Source organism: Oncorhynchus gorbuscha, linkage group LG23, assembly GCF_021184085.1.
Source record: "Oncorhynchus gorbuscha isolate QuinsamMale2020 ecotype Even-year linkage group LG23, OgorEven_v1.0, whole genome shotgun sequence".
NCBI lineage: Eukaryota > Metazoa > Chordata > Actinopteri > Salmoniformes > Salmonidae > Oncorhynchus > Oncorhynchus gorbuscha.
The window spans coordinates 3,831,164-3,852,900 of record NC_060195.1 but is presented as its reverse complement, the minus strand read 5'-3'; the positions used below and the strand labels follow the sequence as shown (position 1 = coordinate 3,852,900).

At 46.8% G+C, this 21,737-nt stretch overlaps 1 protein-coding gene across 1 annotated transcript in view; it reads right to left on the bottom strand.

Moving 5' to 3' along the window:
- Window positions 1–21,737, bottom strand: part of unc5a (unc-5 netrin receptor A) — a 610,423-nt gene that overhangs the window by 228,214 nt on the left and 360,472 nt on the right. The window contains exons 3-5 of the mRNA XM_046325030.1: window positions 20,674–20,817; window positions 13,468–13,571; window positions 6,753–6,933 (exon numbers count right to left, since the gene is read on the bottom strand). Coding sequence (XP_046180986.1) covers window positions 6,753–6,933; window positions 13,468–13,571; window positions 20,674–20,817 — 429 coding nt within the window. The remainder of the gene's footprint in view (window positions 1–6,752; window positions 6,934–13,467; window positions 13,572–20,673; window positions 20,818–21,737) is intronic.

Sequence of the window (21,737 nt, the reverse complement as noted above, 5' to 3'; positions counted from 1 at the left end):
GGCCTTTCTCTGACACCGCCTGGTATAGAGGTGCTGGATGGCAGGGAGCTCCGGTGACATATCGGGCTGTACCATCCTCTGTAGCGTCTCGCGTCGGGCTGTACCATCCTCTGTAGCGTCTCGCGTCGGGCTGTACCATCCTCTGTAGCGTCTCGCGTCGGGTTGTACCATCCTCTGTAGCGTCTCGCGTCGGGCTGTACCATCCTCTGTAGCGTCTCGCGTCGGGCTGTACCATCCTCTGTAGCGTCTCGCGTCGGGCTGTACCATCCTCTGTAGCGTCTCGCGTCGGGCTGTACCATCCTCTGTAGCGTCTCGCGTCGGGCTGTACCATCGTCTGTAGCGTCTCGCGTAGGGCTGTACCATCCTCTGTAGCGTCTCGCGTAGGGCTGTACCATCCTCTGTAGCGTCTCGCGTCGGGCTGTACCATCCTCTGTAGCGTCTCGCGTCGGGCTGTACCATCCTCTGTAGCATCTCGCGTCGGGCTGTACCATCCTCTGTAGCGTCTCGCGTCGGGCTGTACCATCCTCTGTAGCGTCTCGCGTCTGGCTGTACCATCCTCTGTAGCGTCTCGCGTCGGGCTGTACCATCCTCTGTAGCGTCTCGCGTCGGGCTGTACCATCCTCTGTAGCGTCTCGCGTCGGGCTGTACCATCCTCTGTAGCGTCTCGCGTCGGGCTGTACCATCCTCTGTAGCGTCTCGCGTCGGGCTGTACCATCCTCTGTAGCGTCTCGCGTCGGGCTGTACCATCCTCTGTAGCGTCTCGCGTCGGGCTGTACCATCCTCTGTAGCTTCTCGCGTCGGGCTGTACCATCCTCTGTAGCGTCTCGCGTCGGGCTGTACCATCCTCTGTAGCGTCTCGCGTCGGGCTGTACCATCCTCTGTAGCGTCTCGCGTCGGGCTGTACCATCCTCTGTAGCGTCTCGCGTCGGGCTGTACCATCCTCTGTAGCGTCTCGCGTCGGGCTGTACCATCCTCTGTAGCGTCTCGCGTCGGGCTGTACCATCCTCTGTAGCGTCTCGCGTAGGGCTGTACCATCCTCTGTAGCGTCTCGCGTAGGGCTGTACCATCCTCTGTAGCGTCTCGCGGTCGGTTGCCAAAACAGTGGCCATACCAAACCATGATGCTCTCGACTTTTTGAGGATCTGAGGGGTCCCATGCCAAATATTTTCAGCCTCCTGAGGGGGATGAGTCGTTGTTGCGTTGGTGTGTGTGTGGACAATGACAGATCCTTGACGATGTGCACACTGGGTACCATGAAACTCTCGACCCTCTCCACTACAGCCCCACCGATGTGTATTGGGGGGTGGGGGTGGGGGGGCATGCTCGGCCCTCCGTTTCCTGTAGTCCACGATCAGCAACATCTGTCTCGCTGACGTTGAGGGAGAGGTTGTTGTCTTGGCAACACACTGTGTGTGTGTTCATCTCTCGTCGTCGGACTTCAATACATGATGGCTAGAATTGGATCATGGAAGTTGATTGGATGGAATCAAGTCTTCAGAATTCTAATCAACTTTCTACATTTACTCTCATGCTCCCAAATGGCGCCCTACTCTTTATATAGTACACTCCGTTTGACCAGAGCCCTATAAGCCCTGGTCAAAAGTAGTGTACACTATGTAATAGGGTGCCACTGGGGACGTGACTTCCTTCTCCTTTCTTCTTAAATTAACTGATTTGTTGACTCAGAAGCCTTTGAACTAGCACTCCCTCTGAAATTGGCTTCTCTGCTCTCTCTATCTCCCCCACTGCAACCTCTCTCTCTCTCTATCTCCCCCACTGCAACCTCTCTCTCTCTATCTCCCCCACTGCAACCTGTCTCTCTCTCTATCTCCCCCACTGCAACCTCTCGCTCTCTCTATCTCCCCCACTGCAACCTCTCTCTCTCTCTCTCTCTCTCTATCTCCCACTGCAACCTCTATCTCTCTCTCTCTCCCCCCCACTGCAACCTCTCTCTCTCTCCCCCACTGCAACCTCTCGCTCTCTCTATCTCCCACTGCAACCTCTATCTCTCTCTATCTCCCCCACTGCAACCTCTCTCTCTCTATCTCCCCCACTGCAACCTCTCTCTCTCTATCTCCCCCACTGCAACCTCTCTCTCTCTCTATCTCCCCCACTGCAACCTCTCTCTCTCTCCCCCACTGCAACCTCTCGCTCTCTCTATCTCCCACTGCAACCTCTATCTCTCTCTATCTCCCCCACTGCAACCTCTCTCTCTCTGTCTCCCCCACTGCAACCTCTCTCTCTCTATCTCCCCCACTGCAACCTCTCTCTCTCTATCTCCCCCACTGCAACCTCTCCCTCTCTCTCTATCTCCCCCACTGCAACCTCTCTCTCTCTCTATCTCCCCCACTGCAACCTCTCCCTCTCTCTCTATCTCCCCCACTGCAACCTCTCTCTCTCTATCTCCCCCACTGCAACCTCCCTCTCTCTCTCTCTCTCTCTCTCTCTCTCTCTCTCTCTCTCTCTCTCTCTCTCTCTCTCTCTCTCTCTCTCTCTCTCTCTCTCTCTCTCTCTCTCTCTCTCTCTCTCTCTCTCTCTCTCTCTCTCTCTCTCGTCACTCTCTCTCATCTCTCTCTCTCGTCCCTCTCTCTCGTCTCTCTCCCTCTCTCTCTCTCGTCTCTCTTCCTCTCCCTCTCTCTCTCGTCTCTCTTCCTCTCCCTCTTCTCTCTCCCTCTCTCTCACTCTCTCTCTCTCCTCTCCCTCTTCTCTCCCCCTCTCTCTCTCGCTGCTCGCCCCTCTTCTGCTCCCACCCGGGCCTCCGTGGCTGAATCATTTCCTTGTCCTCTCTCTGCAATTGATTGCCCACCACGGCGTGATAAATTGCCAAGACACTCTGCCACTGATTACCTCTAAGCACAGAGTGGCTCCACCACGTCAGACTGCCTGCCCCCTCGTTATCACGTATCCAACCCGGCTCCCCTCCTACCCTCTCACCGTACCACCACCCCTCCCTATCGCCTTCCCTACTGCCCACCACCCTGCCAAAGCAAAAACAGAGGCTGTCTACCAAATGCTGTACTATTCCATTATATAGTGGCCGTAAGGTTCTCAGGTCAAAAGTTGTGCACTATGTAAGGAATAGGGTGCCATTTGGGAGGATCCCAGACTATTATCACTCAGTCTGAGCCATGGCCTCTGAGAACTCAAACTAAGTAAATGGACGTGTAGACTATTTTAGGGGTAGTGGTAATGACAGTGATTAACGTGACAATCGACAAGCCTTGTATGATTTGAATAAAGAACCAAATTGCACAAACGAGCAACCTGCAATTCATGCTCCATTTCTCTGGGTCGCAGGAGTCTAAGTCTTTTAATAAAAAGGGAAAATCAAAGGCTAATCCTTCGAATCATCTCTCAACAACATCATTTTAGGAGTCAGCTGTTTTTCCCACGCTGAGAGGCTGAGAGGACAACAGAGAGGAAAACATTAATGGTAGAAATTAAACTCGGCTGAACACAAACTATTAATGGTATAAATGATAGACTAGTTGTTACTATATCAGCTGTCTGTGTCTGTGTAGACTAGTTGTTACTATATCAGCTGTCTGTGTCTGTGTAGACTAGTTGTTACTATATCAGCTGTCTGTGTCTGTGTCTGTATAGACTAGTTGTTACTATATCAGCTGTCTGTGTCTGTGTAGACTAGTTGTTACTATATCAGCTGTCTGTGTAGACTAGTTGTTACTATATCAGCTGTCTGTGTAGACTAGTTGTTACTATATCAGCTGTCTGTGTCTGTATAGACTAGTTGTTACTATATCAGCTGTCTGTGTCTGTGTCTGTATAGACTAGTTGTTACTATATCAGCTGTCTGTGTCTGTGTAGACTAGTTGTTACTATATCAGCTGTCTGTGTCTGTGTCTGTATAGACCAGTTGTTACTATATCAGCTGTCTGTGTCTGTATAGACTAGTTGTTACTATATCAGCTGTCTGTGTCTGTGTCTGTGTAGACTAGTTGTTACTATATCAGCTGTCTGTATACACTAGTTGTTACTATATCAGCTGTCTGTGTAGACTAGTTGTTACTATATCAGCTGTCTGTGTCTGTATAGACCAGTTGTTACTATATCAGCTGTCTGTATAGACTAGTTGTTACTATATCAGCTGTCTGTGTAGACTAGTTGTTACTATATCAGCTGTCTGTATAGACTAGTTGTTACTATATCAGCTGTCTGTGTAGACTAGTTGTTACTATATCAGCTGTCTGTGTAGACTAGTTGTTACTATATCAGCTGTCTGTGTAGACTAGTTGTTACTATATCAGCTGTCTGTGTCTGTGTCTGTATAGACTAGTTGTTACTATATCAGCTGTCTGTGTAGACCAGTTGTTACTATATCAGCTGTCTGTGTCTGTGTAGACTAGTTGTTACTATGTCAGCTGTCTGTATAGACCAGTTGTTACTATATCAGCTGTCTGTGTCTGTGTAGACTAGTTGTTACTATATCAGCTGTCTGTGTAGACCAGTTGTTACTATATCAGCTGTCTGTGTAGACTAGTTGTTACTATGTCAGCTGTCTGTGTCTGTGTAGACTAGTTGTTACTATATCAGCTGTCTGTGTAGACTAGTTGTTACTATATCAGCTGTCTGTGTCTGTGTCTGTATAGACCAGTTGTTACTATATCAGCTGTCTGTGTCTGTGTAGACTAGTTGTTACTATATCAGCTGTCTGTGTCTGTGTCTGTATAGACCAGTTGTTACTATATCAGCTGTCTGTGTCTGTGTAGACTTGTTGTTACTATATCAGCTGTCTGTGTCTGTATAGACCAGTTGTTACTATATCAGCTGTCTGTGTAGACTAGTTGTTACTATATCAGCTGTCTGTATAGACTAGTTGTTACTATATCAGCTGTCTGTGTAGACTAGTTGTTACTATATCAGCTGTCTGTATAGACTAGTTGTTACTATATCAGCTGTCTGTGTCTGTGTCTGTATAGACTAGTTGTTACTATATCAGCTGTCGGTGTCTGTATAGAATAGTTGTTACTATATCAGCTGTCTGTGTCTGTGTAGACTTGTTGTTACTATATCAGCTGTCTGTGTCTGTGTAGACTAGTTGTTACTATATCAGCTGTCTGTGTCTGTGTAGACTAGTTGTTACTATATCAGCTGTCTGTATAGACTAGTTGTTACTATATCAGCTGTCTGTGTAGACTAGTTGTTACTATATCAGCTGTCTGTGTCTGTATAGACCAGTTGTTACTATATCAGCTGTCTGTATAGACTAGTTGTTACTATATCAGCTGTCTGTGTAGACTAGTTGTTACTATATCAGCTGTCTGTATAGACTAGTTGTTACTATATCAGCTGTCTGTGTAGACTAGTTGTTACTATATCAGCTGTCTGTGTCTGTGTCTGTATAGACTAGTTGTTACTATATCAGCTGTCGGTGTCTGTATAGAATAGTTGTTACTATATCAGCTGTCTGTGTCTGTGTAGACTTGTTGTTACTATATCAGCTGTCTGTGTCTGTGTAGACTAGTTGTTACTATATCAGCTGTCTGTGTCTGTGTAGACTAGTTGTTACTATATCAGCTGTCTGTATAGACTAGTTGTTACTATATCAGCTGTCTGTGTAGACTAGTTGTTACTATATCAGCTGTCTGTGTCTGTATAGACCAGTTGTTACTATATCAGCTGTCTGTATAGACTAGTTGTTACTATATCAGCTGTCTGTGTAGACTAGTTGTTACTATATCAGCTGTCTGTATAGACTAGTTGTTACTATATCAGCTGTCTGTGTAGACTAGTTGTTACTATATCAGCTGTCTGTGTCTGTGTCTGTATAGACTAGTTGTTACTATATCAGCTGTCTGTGTCTGTGTCTGTATAGACTAGTTGTTACTATATCAGCTGTCTGTATAGACTAGTTGTTACTATATCAGCTGTCTGTGTCTGTATAGACTAGTTGTTACTATATCAGCTCTCTGTGTCTGTGTAGACTAGTTGTTACTATATCAGCTGTCTGTGTAGACTAGTTGTTACTATATCAGCTGTCTGTGTCTGTGTCTGTGTAGACTAGTTGTTACTATATCAGCTGTCTGTGTAGACTAGTTGTTACTATATCAGCTGTCTGTGTCTGTATAGACCAGTTGTTACTATAAAGATACTGGGAGATTTGAGGTGGTTTCTGTTTGGCCTTCCGCTGGCAGAGGGAACTATCTACCGTCATATAAAACACCGACTGAGTCAGTTTATGGGGGTTTCGAGATGTGGCAACATGCCATCAAAATAGGGCTGTGTGTGTGTGTGTGTGTGTGTGTGTGTGTGTGTGTGTGTGTGTGTGTGTGTGTGTGTGTGTGTGTGTGTGTGTGTGTGTGTGTGTGTGTGTGTGTGTGTGTGTGTGTCTGTGTGTCTGTGTGTGTCTGTGTGTGTGTGTGTCTGTGTGTGTGTGCACTATGTATGCGTAGGCACGAGTGTGTGATTGAAAAGTTCATACAGGCTTGCCACTCAGTCACAACATAATCAAAACTCTTGTTTCTTTCGATCTGCTCTGAAGCTCCCAATCGTAGGTCACCAAACCTCTGGACAAAGCATTAACCCCTGTCTACCCTAATGTGCGTGTGTGTGTGTGTCTCTGAGTGTGTGTGTGTGTGTGTGTGTGTGTGTGTGTGTGTGTGTGTGTGTGTGTGTGTGTGTGTGTGTGTGTGTGTGTGTGTGTGTGTGTGTGTGTGTGTGTGTGTGTGTGTGTGTGTGTGTGTGTGTGTGTGTGTGTGTGTGTGTGTGTGTGTGCGTACTCTGTGAGTACATACCGTAGACCAGAACGGTGGCGGGGGAGCTCCTGCGTCGTGCCACAATGTTCTTGGCCACGCAGGTGTAGTTGGCCGTGTCCGCCAGCCTGGCCTGTTTGATGATCAGATTACGGTCCGCAGTCACCAGGAAGTTGGGCTCGCTTTCCGGCTCGATCACATGCTCGTTCCTCTGCCACTCCACCTGAAAATAACAGACCTGGAAGCTTCAAACAAACTGTGTGTTTTCATGTTCACAACCAGGGTCAGACAGAGGGACGTCCCTGTCCCTGTCCCTGTCCCTGTCCCTGTCCCTGTCCCCGTCCCTGTCCCCGTCCCCGTCCCTGTCCCTGTCCCTGTCCCCGTCCCCGAGGACGATGGGTCCACTGGTGAGATGACATTATTACAGACACAGACAGTGGGAAGGTATTCAGTATGAACTCTACACGTGTCTCTGTAAAGCAATGTCCAGCCTAATCCCTGTGAGAGTAGCTGTGTCTCTGTCCAGTCTAATCCCTGTGAGACTAGCTGTGTCTCTGTCAAGCAATGTCCAATCTAATCCCTGTGAGAGTAGCTGTGTCTCTGTCCAGTGTAATCCCTGTGAGACTAGCTGTGTCTCTGTCAAGCAATGTCCAGTCTAATCCCTGTGAGAGTAGATGTGTCTCTGTAAAGCAATGTCCAGTCTAATCCCTGTGAGAGTATCTATGTCTCTGTAAAGCAATGTCCAGTCTAATCCCTGTGAGAGTAGCTGTGTCTCTGTCAGGTTATGTCCAGTCTAATCCCTGTGAGAGTAGCTGTGTCTCTGTCAGGTTATGTCCAGTCTAATCCCTGTGAGAGTATCTATGTCTCTGTCAGGTTATGTCCAGTCTAATCCCTGTGAGAGTAGCTGTGTCTCTGTCAGGTTATGTCCAGTCTAATCCCTGTGAGAGTATCTATGTCTCTGTCAGGTTATGTCCAGTCTAATCCCTGTGAGAGTATCTATGTCTCTATCAGGTTATGTCCAGTCTAATCCCTGTGAGAGTAGCTGTGTCTCTTTCAAGTTATGTCCAGTCTAATCCCTGTGAGAGTAGCTGTGTCTCTGTCAGGTTATGTCCAGTCTAATCCCTGTGAGGGTAGCTGTGTCTCTGTCAGGTTATGTCCAGTCTAATCCCTGTGAGAGTAGCTGTGTCTCTGTCAAGCAATGTCCAGTCTAATCCCTGTGAGAGTAGCTGTGTGTCTGTCAGGTTATGTCCAGTCTAATCCCTGTGAGAGTAGCTGTGTCTCTGTCAAGCAATGTCCAGTCTAATCCCTGTGAGAGTATCTGTGTCACTGTCAAGCAATGTCCAGTCTAATCCCTGTGAGAGTAGCTATGTCTCTGTAAAGCAATGTCCAGTCTAATCCCTGTGAGAGTAGCTGTGTCTCTGTAAAGCAATGTCCAGTCTAATCCCTGTGAGAGTATCTATGTCTCTATCAGGTTATGTCCAGTCTAATCCCTGTGAGAGTAGCAATGTCTCTGTCAGGTTATGTCCAGTCTAATCCCTGTGAGAGTAGCTGTGTCTCTGTCAGGTTATGTCCAGTCTAATCCCTGTGAGAGTAGCTGTGTCTCTGTAAAGCAATGTCCAGTCTAATCCCTGTGAGAGTATCTATGTCTCTGTAAAGCAATGTCCAGTCTAATCCCTGTGAGAGTAGCTATGTCTCTGTAATGCAATGTCCAGTCTAATCCCTGTGAGAGTATCTATGTCTCTGTAAAGCAATGTCCAGTCTAATCCCTGTGAGAGTAGCTATGTCTCTGTAAAGCAATGTCCAGTCTAACCCCTGTGAGACTAGCTATGTCTCTGTCAGGTTATGTCCAGTCTAATCCCTGTGAGAGTATCTATGTCTCTGTCAGGTTATGTCCAGTCTAATCCCTGTGAGAGTAGCTATGTCGCTGTCAGGTTATGTCCAGTCTAATCCCTGTGAGAGTAGCTATGTCTCTGTCAGGTTATGTCCAGTCTAATCCCTGTGAGAGTAGCTATGTCTCTGTCAGGTTATGTCCAGTCTAATCCCTGTGAGAGTAACTATGTCTCTGTCAGGTTATGTCCAGTCTAATCCCTGTGAGACTAGCTATGTCTCTGTCAGGTTAACAACCATACTGTTCTCTAGCTAGCTAGCTTGTTGTTGTTTAGAGTCCCAGAACTCTATTGGAGTGGCTCTAACAACCATACTGTTCTCTGGCTAGCTAGCTAGCTTGTTGTTGTTTAGAGTCCCAGAACTCTATTGGAGTGGCTCTAACAACCATACTGTTCTCTGGCTAGCTAGCTAACTTGTTGTTGTTTAGAGTCCCAGAACTCTATTGGAGTGGCTCTAACAACCATACTGTTCTCTGGCTAGCTAGCTAACTTGTTGTTGTTTAGAGTCCCAGAACTCTATTGGAGTGGCTCTAACAACCATACTGTTCTCTGGCTAGCTAGCTAACTTGTTGTTGTTTAGAGTCCCAGAACTCTATTGGAGTGGCTCTAACAACCATACTGTTCTCTGGCTAGCTAGCGAGCTTGATGCCATATCCTGTTGGACAGTGTCTGGCTTTTTCTGCTGTTGCTCCAAGCAGTGTCTGAAATGGCACCCTATTCCATATATAGCGCCCTACTTTTGACCTTGGCCCATATTAGTGCCCTACTTTTGACCGGGGTCCAAAGTAGTGCCCTACTTTTGACCAGAGCTCATAATAGTGCCCTACTTTTGACCAGAGCCCATAGTAGTGCACTATGTAGGGAATAGGGTGCCATTTATGAACACCTCTGACAGTCCCTGTACTATTCAAAAAACATTCTGGTTATTCTGCTACTGGTTTCTACGCTGTCCCACGGACAGTGATCCCTAAGTGTCCCACGGACAGTGGTCCCTAAGTGTCCCATGGACAGTGGTCCCTAAGTGTCCCACGGACAGTGGTCCCTAAGTGTCCCACGGACAGTGGTCGATACGCTGTCCCACAGACAGTGGTCCCTAAGTGTCCGACAGACAGTGGTCCCTAAGTGTCCCATAGGCAGTGGTCCCTAAGTGTCCCACAGACAGTGGTCGCTAAATGTCCCACAGACAGTGGTCCCTAAGTGTCCCACGGACATTGGTCCCTAAGTTGTCCCACGGACAGTGGTCCCTAACTTGTCCCACAGACAGTGGTCCCTAAGTGTCCCATGGACAGTGGTCCCTAAGTGTCCCATGGACAGTGGTCCCTAAGTGTCCCATGGACAGTGGTCCCTAACTTGTCCCACAGACAGTGGTCCCTAACTTGTCCCACAGACAGTGGTCCCTAAGTGTCCCATGGACAGTGGTCCCTAAGTGTCCCATGGACAGTGGTCCCTAAGTGTCCCATGGACAGTGGTCCCTAACTTGTCCCACAGACAGTGGTCCCTAAGTGTCCCATGGACAGTGGTCCCTAAGTGTCCCATGGACAGTGGTCCCTAAGTGTCCCATGGACAGTGGTCCCTAACTTGTCCCACAGACAGTGGTCCCTAAGTTGTCCCATGGACAGTGGTGCCTAAGTGTCCCACAGACAGTGGTCCCTAAGTTGTCCCAAAGACAGTGGTCCCTAAGTTGTCCCACAGACAGTGGAGCCTAAGTTGTCCCAAAGACAGTGGTGCCTAAGTTGTCCCAAAGACAGTGGTGCCTAAGTGTCCCACAGACAGTGGTGCCTAAGTGTCCCACAGACAGTGGTGCCTAAGTGTCCCACAGACAGTGGTCCATAAGTGTCCCACAGACAGTGGTCCCTAACTTGTCCCACAGACAGTGGAGCCTAAGTTGTCCCAAAGACAGTGGTGCCTAAGTGTCCCACAGACAGTGGTGCCTAAGTTGTCCCACAGACAGTGGTGCCTAAGTGTCCCACACACAGTGGTCCCTAACTTGTCCCACAGACAGTGGAGCCTAAGTTGTCCCAAAGACAGTGGTGCCTAAGTGTCCCACAGACAGTGGTGCCTAAGTGTCCCACAGACAGTGGTGCCTAAGTGTCCCATGGACAGTGGAGCCTAAGTGTCCCATGGACAGTGGAGCCTAAGTGTCCCAAAGACAGTGGTGCCTAAGTGTCCCATGGACAGTGGAGCTAGCTATTCTTCTACTGGTCTGTGCTGTGTGATTACCTATCGTAGCTTCTTGTGCTGGTACAATGTTACAATGTATTCCTTTACTGTTTCAGAGTAGCTAGCTGTTCCAGGTAGTTAGTCCCTGTGCTGTCTGAGTAGTTGGGGATGAACCTGCAGATTTGCCAGTAAGTACTAAGGCCTGAAAGCCCCAGTCCTGAGAGCCCCAGCCCCGAGAGCCCCAGTCCTGAGAGCCCCAGTCCTGAGAGCCCCAGTCCTGAGACCCAGCCCTGAGGGATGAGACTCAACACTGTGATATACTGCCTCCCTACCTATGATGAAGAAGTGATCAGAAATCAATAAGGGATAATAATTAGAGATATAATTATTGGAAGGCAGGGACCTCTCTACCACTCCTTGAAGAAGAGGAAGAAGCTTATTGGAAGGCAGGGACCTCTCTACCACTCCTTGAAGAAGAGGAAGAAGCTTATTGGAAGGCAAGGTCCTCTCTACCACTCCTTGAAGAAGAGGATGAAGCTTATTGGAAGGCAAGGTCCTCTCTACCACTCCTTGAAGAAGAGGATGAAGCTTATTGGAAGGCAGGGACCTCTCTACCACTCCTTGAAGAAGAGGATGAAGCTTATTGGAAGGCAGGGACCTCTCTACCACTCCTTGAAGAAGATGAAGAAGCTTATTGGAAGGCAGGGACCTCTCTACCACTCCTTGAAGAAGAGGATGAAGCTTATTGGAAGGCAGGGACCTCTCTACCACTCCTTGAAGAAGAGGAAGAAGCTTATTGGAAGGCAGGGACCTCTCTACCACTCCTTGAAGAAGATGAAGAAGCTTATTGGAAGGCAGGGACCTCTCTACCACTCCTTGAAGAAGAGGATGAAGCTTATTGGAAGGCAGGGACCTCTCTACCACTCCTTGAAGAAGAGGATGAAGCTTATTGGAAGGCAGGGACCTCTCTACCACTCCTTGAAGAAGATGAAGAAGCTTATTGGAAGGCAGGGACCTCTCTACCACTCCTTGAAGAAGAGGATGAAGCTTATTGGAAGGCAGGGACCTCTCTACCACTCCTTGAAGAAGAGGAAGAAGCTTATTGGAAGGCAGGGTCCTCTCTACCACTCCTTCAAGAAGAGGATGAAGCTTATTGGAAGGCAGGGACCTCTCTACCACTCCTTGAAGAGGAGGAAGAAGCTTATTGGAAGGCAGGGACCTCTCTACCACTCCTTGAAGAGGAGGAAGAAGCTTATTGGAAGGCAGGGACCTCTCTACCACTCCTTGAAGAGGAGGAAGAAGCTTATTGGAAGGCAGGGACCTCTCTACCACTCCTTGAAGAGGAGGAAGAAGCTTATTGGAAGGCAGGGACCTCTCTACCACTCCTTGAAGAGGAGGAAGAAGCTTATTGGAAGGCAGGGACCTCTCTACCACTCCTCGAAGAAGAGGATGAAGCTTATTGGAAGGCAAGGTCCTCTCTACCACTCCTTGAAGAAGAGGATGAAGCTTATTGGAAGGCAGGGACCTCTCTACCACTCCTTGAAGAAGAGGATGAAGCTTATTGGAAGGTCTTGGACCTCTGTACCACTCCTGTGAAGAAGATGAAGAAGCTTATTGGAAGGCAGGGACCTCTCTACCACTCCTTGAAGAAGAGGATGAAGCTTATTGGAAGGCAACCTCTCTACCACTCCTTGAAGAAGAGGAAGAAGCTTATTGGAAGGCAGGGACCTCTCTACCACTCCTTGAAGAAGATGAAGAAGCTTATTGGAAGGCAGGGACCTCTCTACCACTCCTTGAAGAAGAGGATGAAGCTTATTGGAAGGCAGGGACCTCTCTACCACTCCTTGAAGAAGAGGAAGAAGCTTATTGGAAGGCAGGGACCCTCTACCACTCCTTGAAGAAGATGAAGAAGCTTATTGGAAGGCAGGGACCTCTCTACCACTCCTTGAAGAAGAGGATGAAGCTTATTGGAAGGCAGGGACCTCTCTACCACTCCTTGAAGAAGAGGATGAAGCTTATTGGAAGGCAGGGACCTCTCTACCACTCCTTGAAGAAGATGAAGAAGCTTATTGAAGGCAGGGACCTCTCTACCACTCCTGAAGAAGAGGATGAAGCTTATTGGAAGGCAGGGACCTCTCTACCACTCCTTGAAGAAGAGGAAGAAGCTTATTGGAAGGCAGGGTCCTCTCTACCACTCCTTCAAGAAGAGGATGAAGCTTATTGGAAGGCAGGGACCTCTCTACCACTCCTTGAAGAGGAGGAAGAAGCTTATTGGAAGGCAGGGACCTCTCTACCACTCCTTGAAGAGGAGGAAGAAGCTTATTGGAAGGCAGGGACCTCTCTACCACTCCTTGAAGAGGAGGAAGAAGCCCTTGGAAGGCAGGGACCTGTGTCCACTCCTTGAAGAGGAGGAAGAAGCTTATTGGAAGGCAGGGACCTCTCTACCACTCCTTGAAGAGGAGGAAGAAGCTTATTGGAAGGCAGGGACCTCTCTACCACTCCTCGAAGAAGAGGAAGAAGCTTATTGGAAGGCAGGGACCTCTCTACCGCCCCTTGAAGAGGAAGAGACCACTCCTTGAAGAGACACTGATCTAAGGTCTTGTTGTACATCTCTCTGTGTAGCTTTATGTTTGAAGTGCTTTGAAATTCATGATTATTTAAAAAAGAATTGGCAAAAAAAGTAGAGAATCGGACAACAGTCCATCTCTCACCTCAGGTGGTGGTACGCCCTCTGGAGGATGACAGCGTAACAACACTTCCTGGTTCAACGAGACTTCCTTCCCCATTGGCTCCTCCTCAAAGTTCTTCCTCAGGTCTGAAAAAGGTGGGAAGACAAAGAAAATCATTAAAACACAGAGGGAAAAAACAGATTTATTGAAGATGTATATATCGGGGAAATGTGTCTGAGGTCAGAAACTCTCTCCTACAACCTGGAACATGACAAACACCAACAACAACAAATTAAACATGAGAAAACATGACAAAGCTGCATGAGGCTGCAGTCAGTCTTTCTGCTGTGCCACTGAGCAAACACCCTAAACTGGCCCTGTGTCTCGCCCTGTGAATGGCCCTGTGTCTGGCCCTGTGTCTGGCCCTGTGAATGGCCCTGTGAATGGCCCTGTGTCTGGCCCTGTGAATGGCCCTGTGTCTGGCCCTGTGAATGGCCCTGTGTCTGGCCCTGTGAATGGCCCTGTGTCTGGCCCTGTGTCTGGCCCTGTGAATGGCCCTGTGTCTGGTACTGTGTCTGGCCCTGTGAATGGCCCTGTGTCTGGCCCTGTCTCTGGTCCTGTGTCTGGCCCTGTCTCTGGCCCTGTGTCTGGCCCTGTCTCTGGCCCTGTGTCTGGCCCTGTGTCTGGCCCTGTGTCTGGCCCTGTGTCTGGCCCTGTGTCTGGCCCTGTGCTGTGATCCCACCTCTGAGTGATGTGTGTCTCGGAGGGGAAGTAAAAAATAAACATTTTGGTTTCTCTTGTAGACAAAGAATGCATTTATTTTTCCTCCTCTTCATTGAATCACATAACGACAGTTTCCTACTCTGGTGAGAGCGGAGAATACACAATCTCTCTCTCTCTCTCTCTCTCTCTCTCTCTCTCTCTCTCTCTCTCTCTCTCTCTCTCTCTCTCTCTCTCTCTCGCTCTCTCTCTCTCTCTCTCTCTCTCTCTCTCTCTCTCTCTCTCTCTCTCTCTCTCTCTCTCTCTCTCTCTCTCTCTCTCTCTCTGTATCTCTCTCTCTCTCTCTCTCTCTCTCTCTCTCTCGCTCTCTCTCTCTCTCTCTCTCTCTCTCTCTCTCTCTCTCTCTCTCTCTCTCTCTCTCTCTCTCTCCCTCTCTCTCTATACCCCTCTCTCTCTCATAAATATGGGTTGTATTTACAATGGTGTTTGTTCTACACTGGTTCTTGTGTCAACAATCTTGCTGCTGTGACGGCACACTGTGGTATTTCACCCAGTAGATATGGGAGTTTATCAAAACTGGATTTGTTTTCAAATTCTTTGTGGATCTGTGTAATCTGAGGGAAATATGTCTCTCTAATATGGGCATACATTGGGCAGGAGGTTAGGAAGTGCAGCTCAGTTTCCACCTCATTTTTGGGGCAGTGAGGGTTTTTATATATACAGTACCAGTCAAAGGTTTGGACACACCTACTCATTCAAGGGGATTTCTTGATTTTTACTATTTTCTACATTGTAGAATAATAGCAAAGACATCAAAACTATGAAGTAACACATGGAATCAGACCTGTCTCCTGTCCAGATGGATCATGGGAAGTGAAACATAAAGACCTGTCTCATGTCCAGATGGATCATGGGTAGTGAAACATAAAGACCTACAGACCTGTCTCCTGTCCAGATGGATCATGGGTAGTGAAACATAAAGACCTACAGACCTGTCTCATGTCCAGATGGATCATGGGAAGTGAAACATAAAGACCTACAGACCTGTCTCATGTCCAGATGGATCATGGGTAGTGAAACATAAAGACCTACAGACCTGTCTCCTGTCCAGATGGATCATGGGTAGTGAAACATAAAGACCTCTCTCCTGTCCAGATGGATCGTGGGTAGTGAGGCAGGTGGATGGGGAGGGTGGGTGGGGTAGGTGTAGGTGCGTGTGTGTGTTTGTGTGTGTGTGTGCGCTCACTTTAATGTATGTGTGTGTGTGTCCTTATCTTTACACTTTGTGTATTTTTAGAGGTTTGGTAATGAGAGTATTCCTCTGTTCCTGTCTGTTCTGTTCTGTCTGGAATAATGCATATTCATGTGAATTAATAGAGGGAGAAACAAAAACAGACAAAACTGTCTTTGATGCTGTGGATGGGGGATGTCTCTCTCTCTCTCTCTCTCTCTCTCTCTCTCTCTCTCTCTCTCTCTCTCTCTCTCTCTCTCTCTCTCTCTCTCTCTCCCTCTCTCTCTGTCTCTCCCTCCCTCTCCCTCTCCCTCTCGCTCTGTTTCTGTCTCTCCCTCCCTCTGTCTCTCCCTCTCTCTCTCTGTCTCTCCCTCCCTCTCCCTCTCTCTCTGTCTCTGTCTCTCCCTCCCTCTGTCTCTCCCTCTCTCTCTCTCTCTCTCTCTCTCTCTCTCTCTCTCTCTCTCTCTCTCTCTCTCTCTCTCTCTCTCTCTCTCTCTCTCTCTCTCTCTCTCTCTCTCTCCTTCCCTCTCACCCTCTCTCTTTCTCACTTTCACTTTCTCTCTCTCGCTCTCCCTCTCTCTCTCTCCTTCCCCCTCTCTCTATCTCTCTCTCTCCTTCCCCCTCTCTCTCTCCTTCCCCCTCTCTCTCTCTCTCTCTCTCTCTCCCTCTCTCAATTAAATTAAATTCAATCTAAGTGCTTTATTGACATGGGAAATGTGTGTTTACATTGCCAACGCAAGTGAAATAGATAATAAACAAAAGTGAAATAAACAATAAAAAATGAACATTACACATACAGAAGTTCCACAAGATTAAAGATATGTCATATGTCATATTATGTCTATATACAGTATTGTAACGATGTGCAAATAGTTGTTCTTTGTGGATGGGTGTAATCTGAGGGAAATATTTGTCTCTAATATGGTCATACATTGGGCAGGAGGTTAGGAAGTGCAGCTCAGTTTCCACCTCATTTTGTGGGCAGTGAGCACATAGCCTGTCTTGTCTTGAGAGCCATGTCTGCCTACGGCGGCCTTTCTCAATAGCAAGGCTGTGCTCACTGAGTCTGTACATAGTCAAAGATTTCCTTAAGTTTGGGTCAGTCACAGTGGTCAGTTATTCTGCCGCTGTGTACTCTCTGTTTAGGGCCAAATAGCATTCTAGTTTGCTCTGTTTTTTTGTTAATTCTTTCCAATGTGTTAAGTAATTTTGTTTTTGTTTTCACGTGCTTTGGTTGGGTCTAACTGTGCTGATGTCCTGGGGCTCTGTGGGGTGTGTTTGTGTTTGTGAACAGAGCCCCAGGACCAGCTTGCTTAGGGGACTCTTCTCTGGGTTCATCTCTCTGTAGATGATGGCTTTGTTATGGAAGGTTTTTGAATCACTTCCTTTTAGGTGGTTGTAGAATTTAACATCTCTTTTCTGGATTTTGATCATTAGCAGGTTATCGGCCTAAATCTGCTCTATACTTACAGGTGGTCCTGATGTAGGCTTTATATCAGAGTAACACTTACAGGTGGTTCTGACTGGGGCTTTATATCAGAGTAACACTTACAGGTGGTCCTGACTGGGGCTTTATATCAGAGTAACACTTACAGGTGGTCCTGACTGGGGCTTTATATCAGAGTAACACTTACAGGTGGTCCTGATGTAGGCTTTATATCAGAGTAACACTTACAGGTGGTCCTGATGTAGGCTTTATATCAGAGTAACACTTACAGGTGGTCCTGATGTAGGCTTTATATCAGAGTAACACTTACAGGTGGTCCTGATGTAGGCTTTATATCAGAGTAACACTTACAGGCGGTCCTGACTGGGGCTTTATATCAGAGTAACACTTACAGGCGGTCCTGATGTAGGCTTTATATCAGAGTAACACTTACAGGCGGTCCTGACTGGGGCTTTATATCAGAGTAACACTTACAGGCGATCCTGATGTAGGCTTTATATCAGAGTAACACTTACAGGTGGTCCTGATGTAGGCTTTATATCAGAGTAACACTTACAGGTGGTCCTGATGTAGGCTTTATATCAGAGTAACACTTACAGGTGGTCCTGACTGGGGCTTTATATCAGAGTAACACTTACAGGTGGTCCTGATGTAGGCTTTATATCAGAGTAACACTTACAGGTGGTCCTGATGTAAGCTTTATATCAGAGTAACACTTACAGGTGGTCCTGATGTAGGCTTTATATCAGAGTAACACTTACAGGCGGTCCTGACTGGGGCTTTATATCAGAGTAATACTTACAGGTGGTCCTGATGTAGGCTTTATATCAGAGTAACACTTACAGGTGGTCCTGACTGGGGCTTTATATCAGAGTAACACTTACAGGTGGTCCTGACTGGGGCTTTATATCAGAGTAACACTTACAGGCGGTCCTGACTGGGGCTTTATATCAGAGTAACACTTACAGGCGATCCTGACTGGGGCTTTATATCAGAGTAACACTTACAGGCGATCCTGATGTAGGCTTTATATCAGAGTAATACTTACAGGTGGTCCTGATGGGGCTTTATATCAGAGTAACACTTACAGGTGGTCCTGACTGGGGCTTTATATCAGAGTAACACTTACAGGTGGTCCTGACTGGGGCTTTATATCAGAGTAACACTTACAGGCGGTCCTGACTGGGGCTTTATATCAGAGTAACACTTACAGGCGATCCTGATGTAGGCTTTATATCAGAGTAATACTTACAGGTGGTCCTGATGTAGGCTTTATATCAGAGTAACACTTACAGGTGGTCCTGACTGGGGCTTTATATCAGAGTAACACTTACAGGTGGTCCTGATGTAGGCTTTATATCAGAGTAACACTTACAGGTGGTCCTGACTGGGGCTTTATATCAGAGTAACACTTACAGGTGGTCCTGACTGGGGCTTTATATCAGAGTAACACTTACAGGTGGTCCTGACTGGGGCTTTATATCAGAGTAACACTTACAGGCGGTCCTGACTGGGGCTTTATATCAGAGTAACACTTACAGGCGGTCCTGACTGGGTCTTTATATCAGAGTAACACTTACAGGCGATCCTGATGTAGGCTTTATATCAGAGTAACACTTACAGGTGGTCCTGATGTAGGCTTTATATCAGAGTAACACTTACAGGTGGTCCTGATGTAGGCTTTATATCAGAGTAACACTTACAGGTGGTCCTGACTGGGGCTTTATATCAGAGTAACACTTACAGGCGGTCCTGATGGGGCTTTATATCAGAGTAACACTTACAGGTGATCCTGATGTAGGCAGAGTAACACTTATATTTATATCAGAGTAACACTTACAGGTGGTCCTGATGTAGGCTTTATATCAGAGTAACACTTACAGGTGGTCCTGATGTAGGCTTTATATCAGAGTAACACTTACAGGTGGTCCTGATGTAGGCTTTATATCAGAGTAACACTTACAGGTGGTCCTGATGTAGGCTTTATATCAGAGTAACACTTACAGGTGGTCCTGATGGGGCTTTATATCAGAGTAACACTTACAGGTGGTCCTGACTGGGGCTTTATATCAGAGTAACACTTACAGGTGGTCCTGATGTAGGCTTTATATCAGAGTAACACTTACAGGTGGTCCTGATGTAGGCTTTATATCAGAGTAACACTTACAGGTGGTCCTGACTGGAGGCTTTATATCAGAGTAACACTTACAGGTGGTCCTGACTGGGGCTTTATATCAGAGTAACACTTACAGGTGGTCCTGATGTAGGCTTTATATCAGAGTAACACTTACAGGTGGTCCTGACTGGGGCTTTATATCAGAGTAACACTTACAGGTGGTCCTGATGTAGGCTTTATATCAGAGTAACACTTACAGGTGGTCCTGATGTAGGCTTTATATCAGAGTAACACTTACAGGTGGTCCTGATGTAGGCTTTATATCAGAGTAACACTTACAGGATGTGGTCCTGATGTAGGCTTTATATCAGAGTAACACTTACAGGTGGTCCTGATGTAGGCTTTATATCAGAGTAACACTTACAGGTGGTCCTGATGTAGGCTTTATATCAGAGTAACACTTACAGGTGGTCCTGATGTAGGCTTTATATCAGAGTAACACTTACAGGTGATCCTGATGTAGGCTTTATATCAGAGTAACACTTACAGGTGGTCCTGATGTAGGCTTTATATCAGAGTAACACTTACAGGTGGTCCTGATGTAGGCTTTATATCAGAGTAACACTTACAGGTGGTCCTGATGTAGGCTTTATATCAGAGTAACACTTACAGGTGGTCCTGATGTAGGCTTTATATCAGAGTAACACTTACAGGTGGTCCTGATGTAGGCTTTATATCAGAGTAACACTTACAGGTGGTCCTGATGTAGGCTTTATATCAGAGTAACACTTACAGGTGGTCCTGATGTAGGCTTTATATCAGAGTAACACTTACAGGTGGTCCTGATGTAGGCTTTATATCAGAGTAACACTTACAGGTGGTCCTGATGTAGGCTTTATATCAGAGTAACACTTACAGGTGGTCCTGATGTAGGCTTTATATCAGAGTAACACTTACAGGTGGTCCTGATGTAGGCTTTATATCAGAGTAACACTTACAGGTGGTCCTGATGTAGGCTTTATATCAGAGTAACACTTACAGGTGGTCCTGATGTAGGCTTTATATCAGAGTAACACTTACAGGTGGTCCTGATGAGGCTTTATATCAGAGTAACACTTACAGGTGGTCCTGATGTAGGCTTTATATCAGAGTAACACTTACAGGTGGTCCTGATGTAGGCTTTATATCAGAGTAACACTTACAGGTGGTCCTGATGTAGGCTTTATATCAGAGTAACACTTACAGGTGGTCCTGATGTAGGCTTTATATCAGAGTAACACTTACAGGTGGTCCTGATGTAGGCTTTATATCAGAGTAACACTTACAGGTGGTCCTGATGTAGGCTTTATATCAGAGTAACACTTACAGGTGGTCCTGATGGGGCTTTATATCAGAGTAACACTTACAGGTGGTCCTGATGTAGGCTTTATATCAGAGTAACACTTACAGGTGGTCCTGATGTAGGCTTTATATCAGAGTAACACTTACAGGTGGTCCTGATGTAGGCTTTATATCAGAGTAACACTTACAGGTGGTCCTGACTGGGGCTTTATATCAGAGTAACACTTACAGGTGGTCCTGATGTAGGCTTTATATCAGAGTAACACTTACAGGTGGTCCTGATGTAGGCTTTATATCAGAGTAACACTTACAGGTGGTCCTGACTGGGGCTTTATATCAGAGTAACACTTACAGGTGGTCCTGATGTAGGCTTTATATCAGAGTAACACTTACAGGCGATCCTGACATAAGCCTTTTGGCTCTTCTGGGTTCCCGTAGTGCTCCAGGCGACACACTGGCACCAATAGTCGTCCAGACCAAAGATCTTCTCAACCTGCTGTCTGGAGATATCTATTTTCACCTGCATGATGGGCAGACCTGCAACACAGACCATAGAGACTACAGTTAGGACTGTCTAGATGTAGGATACATAGAGGAGTCAGACCTACAACACAGACCATAGAGACTACCGTTAGGACTGTCTAGATGTAGGATACATAGAGGAGTCAGACCTACAACACAGACCATAGAGACTACCGTTAGGACTGTCTAGATGTAGGATACATAGAGGAGTCAGACCTACAACACAGACCATAGAGACTACCGTTAGGACTGTCTAGATGTAGGATACATAGAGGAGTCAGACCTACAACACAGACCATAGAGACTACCGTTAGGACTGTCTAGATGTAGGATACATAGAGGAGTCAGACCTACAACACAGACCATAGAGACTACCGTTAGGACTGTCTAGATGTAGGATACATAGAGGAGTCAGACCTACAACACAGACCATAGAGACTACCGTTAGGACTGTCTAGATGTAGGATACATAGACCAGTCAGACCTACAACACAGACCATAGAGACTACCGTTAGGACTGTCTAGATGTAGGATACATAGATGAGTCAGACCTACAACACAGACCATAGAGACTACCGTTAGGACTGTCTAGATGTAGGATACATAGACCAGTCAGACCTACAACACAGACCATAGAGACTACCGTTAGGACTGTCTAGATGTGGGACACAGACCAGGCAGACCTACAACACAGACCATGGAGACTACAGTTAGGACTGTCTAGAGGTAGGACACAGACCAGTCAGACCTGCAATACAAACGATAAGTCGGGAGGATACAGAATAGAGTCAGGAAACATTTAGGAAACAGACAATACAGTAGGGAGGATACAGAATGGAGTCAGGAAACATTTAGGAAACAGACAATACAGTAGGGAGGATACAGAATAGAGTCAGGAAACATTTAGGAAACAGACAATACAGTAGGGAGGATAC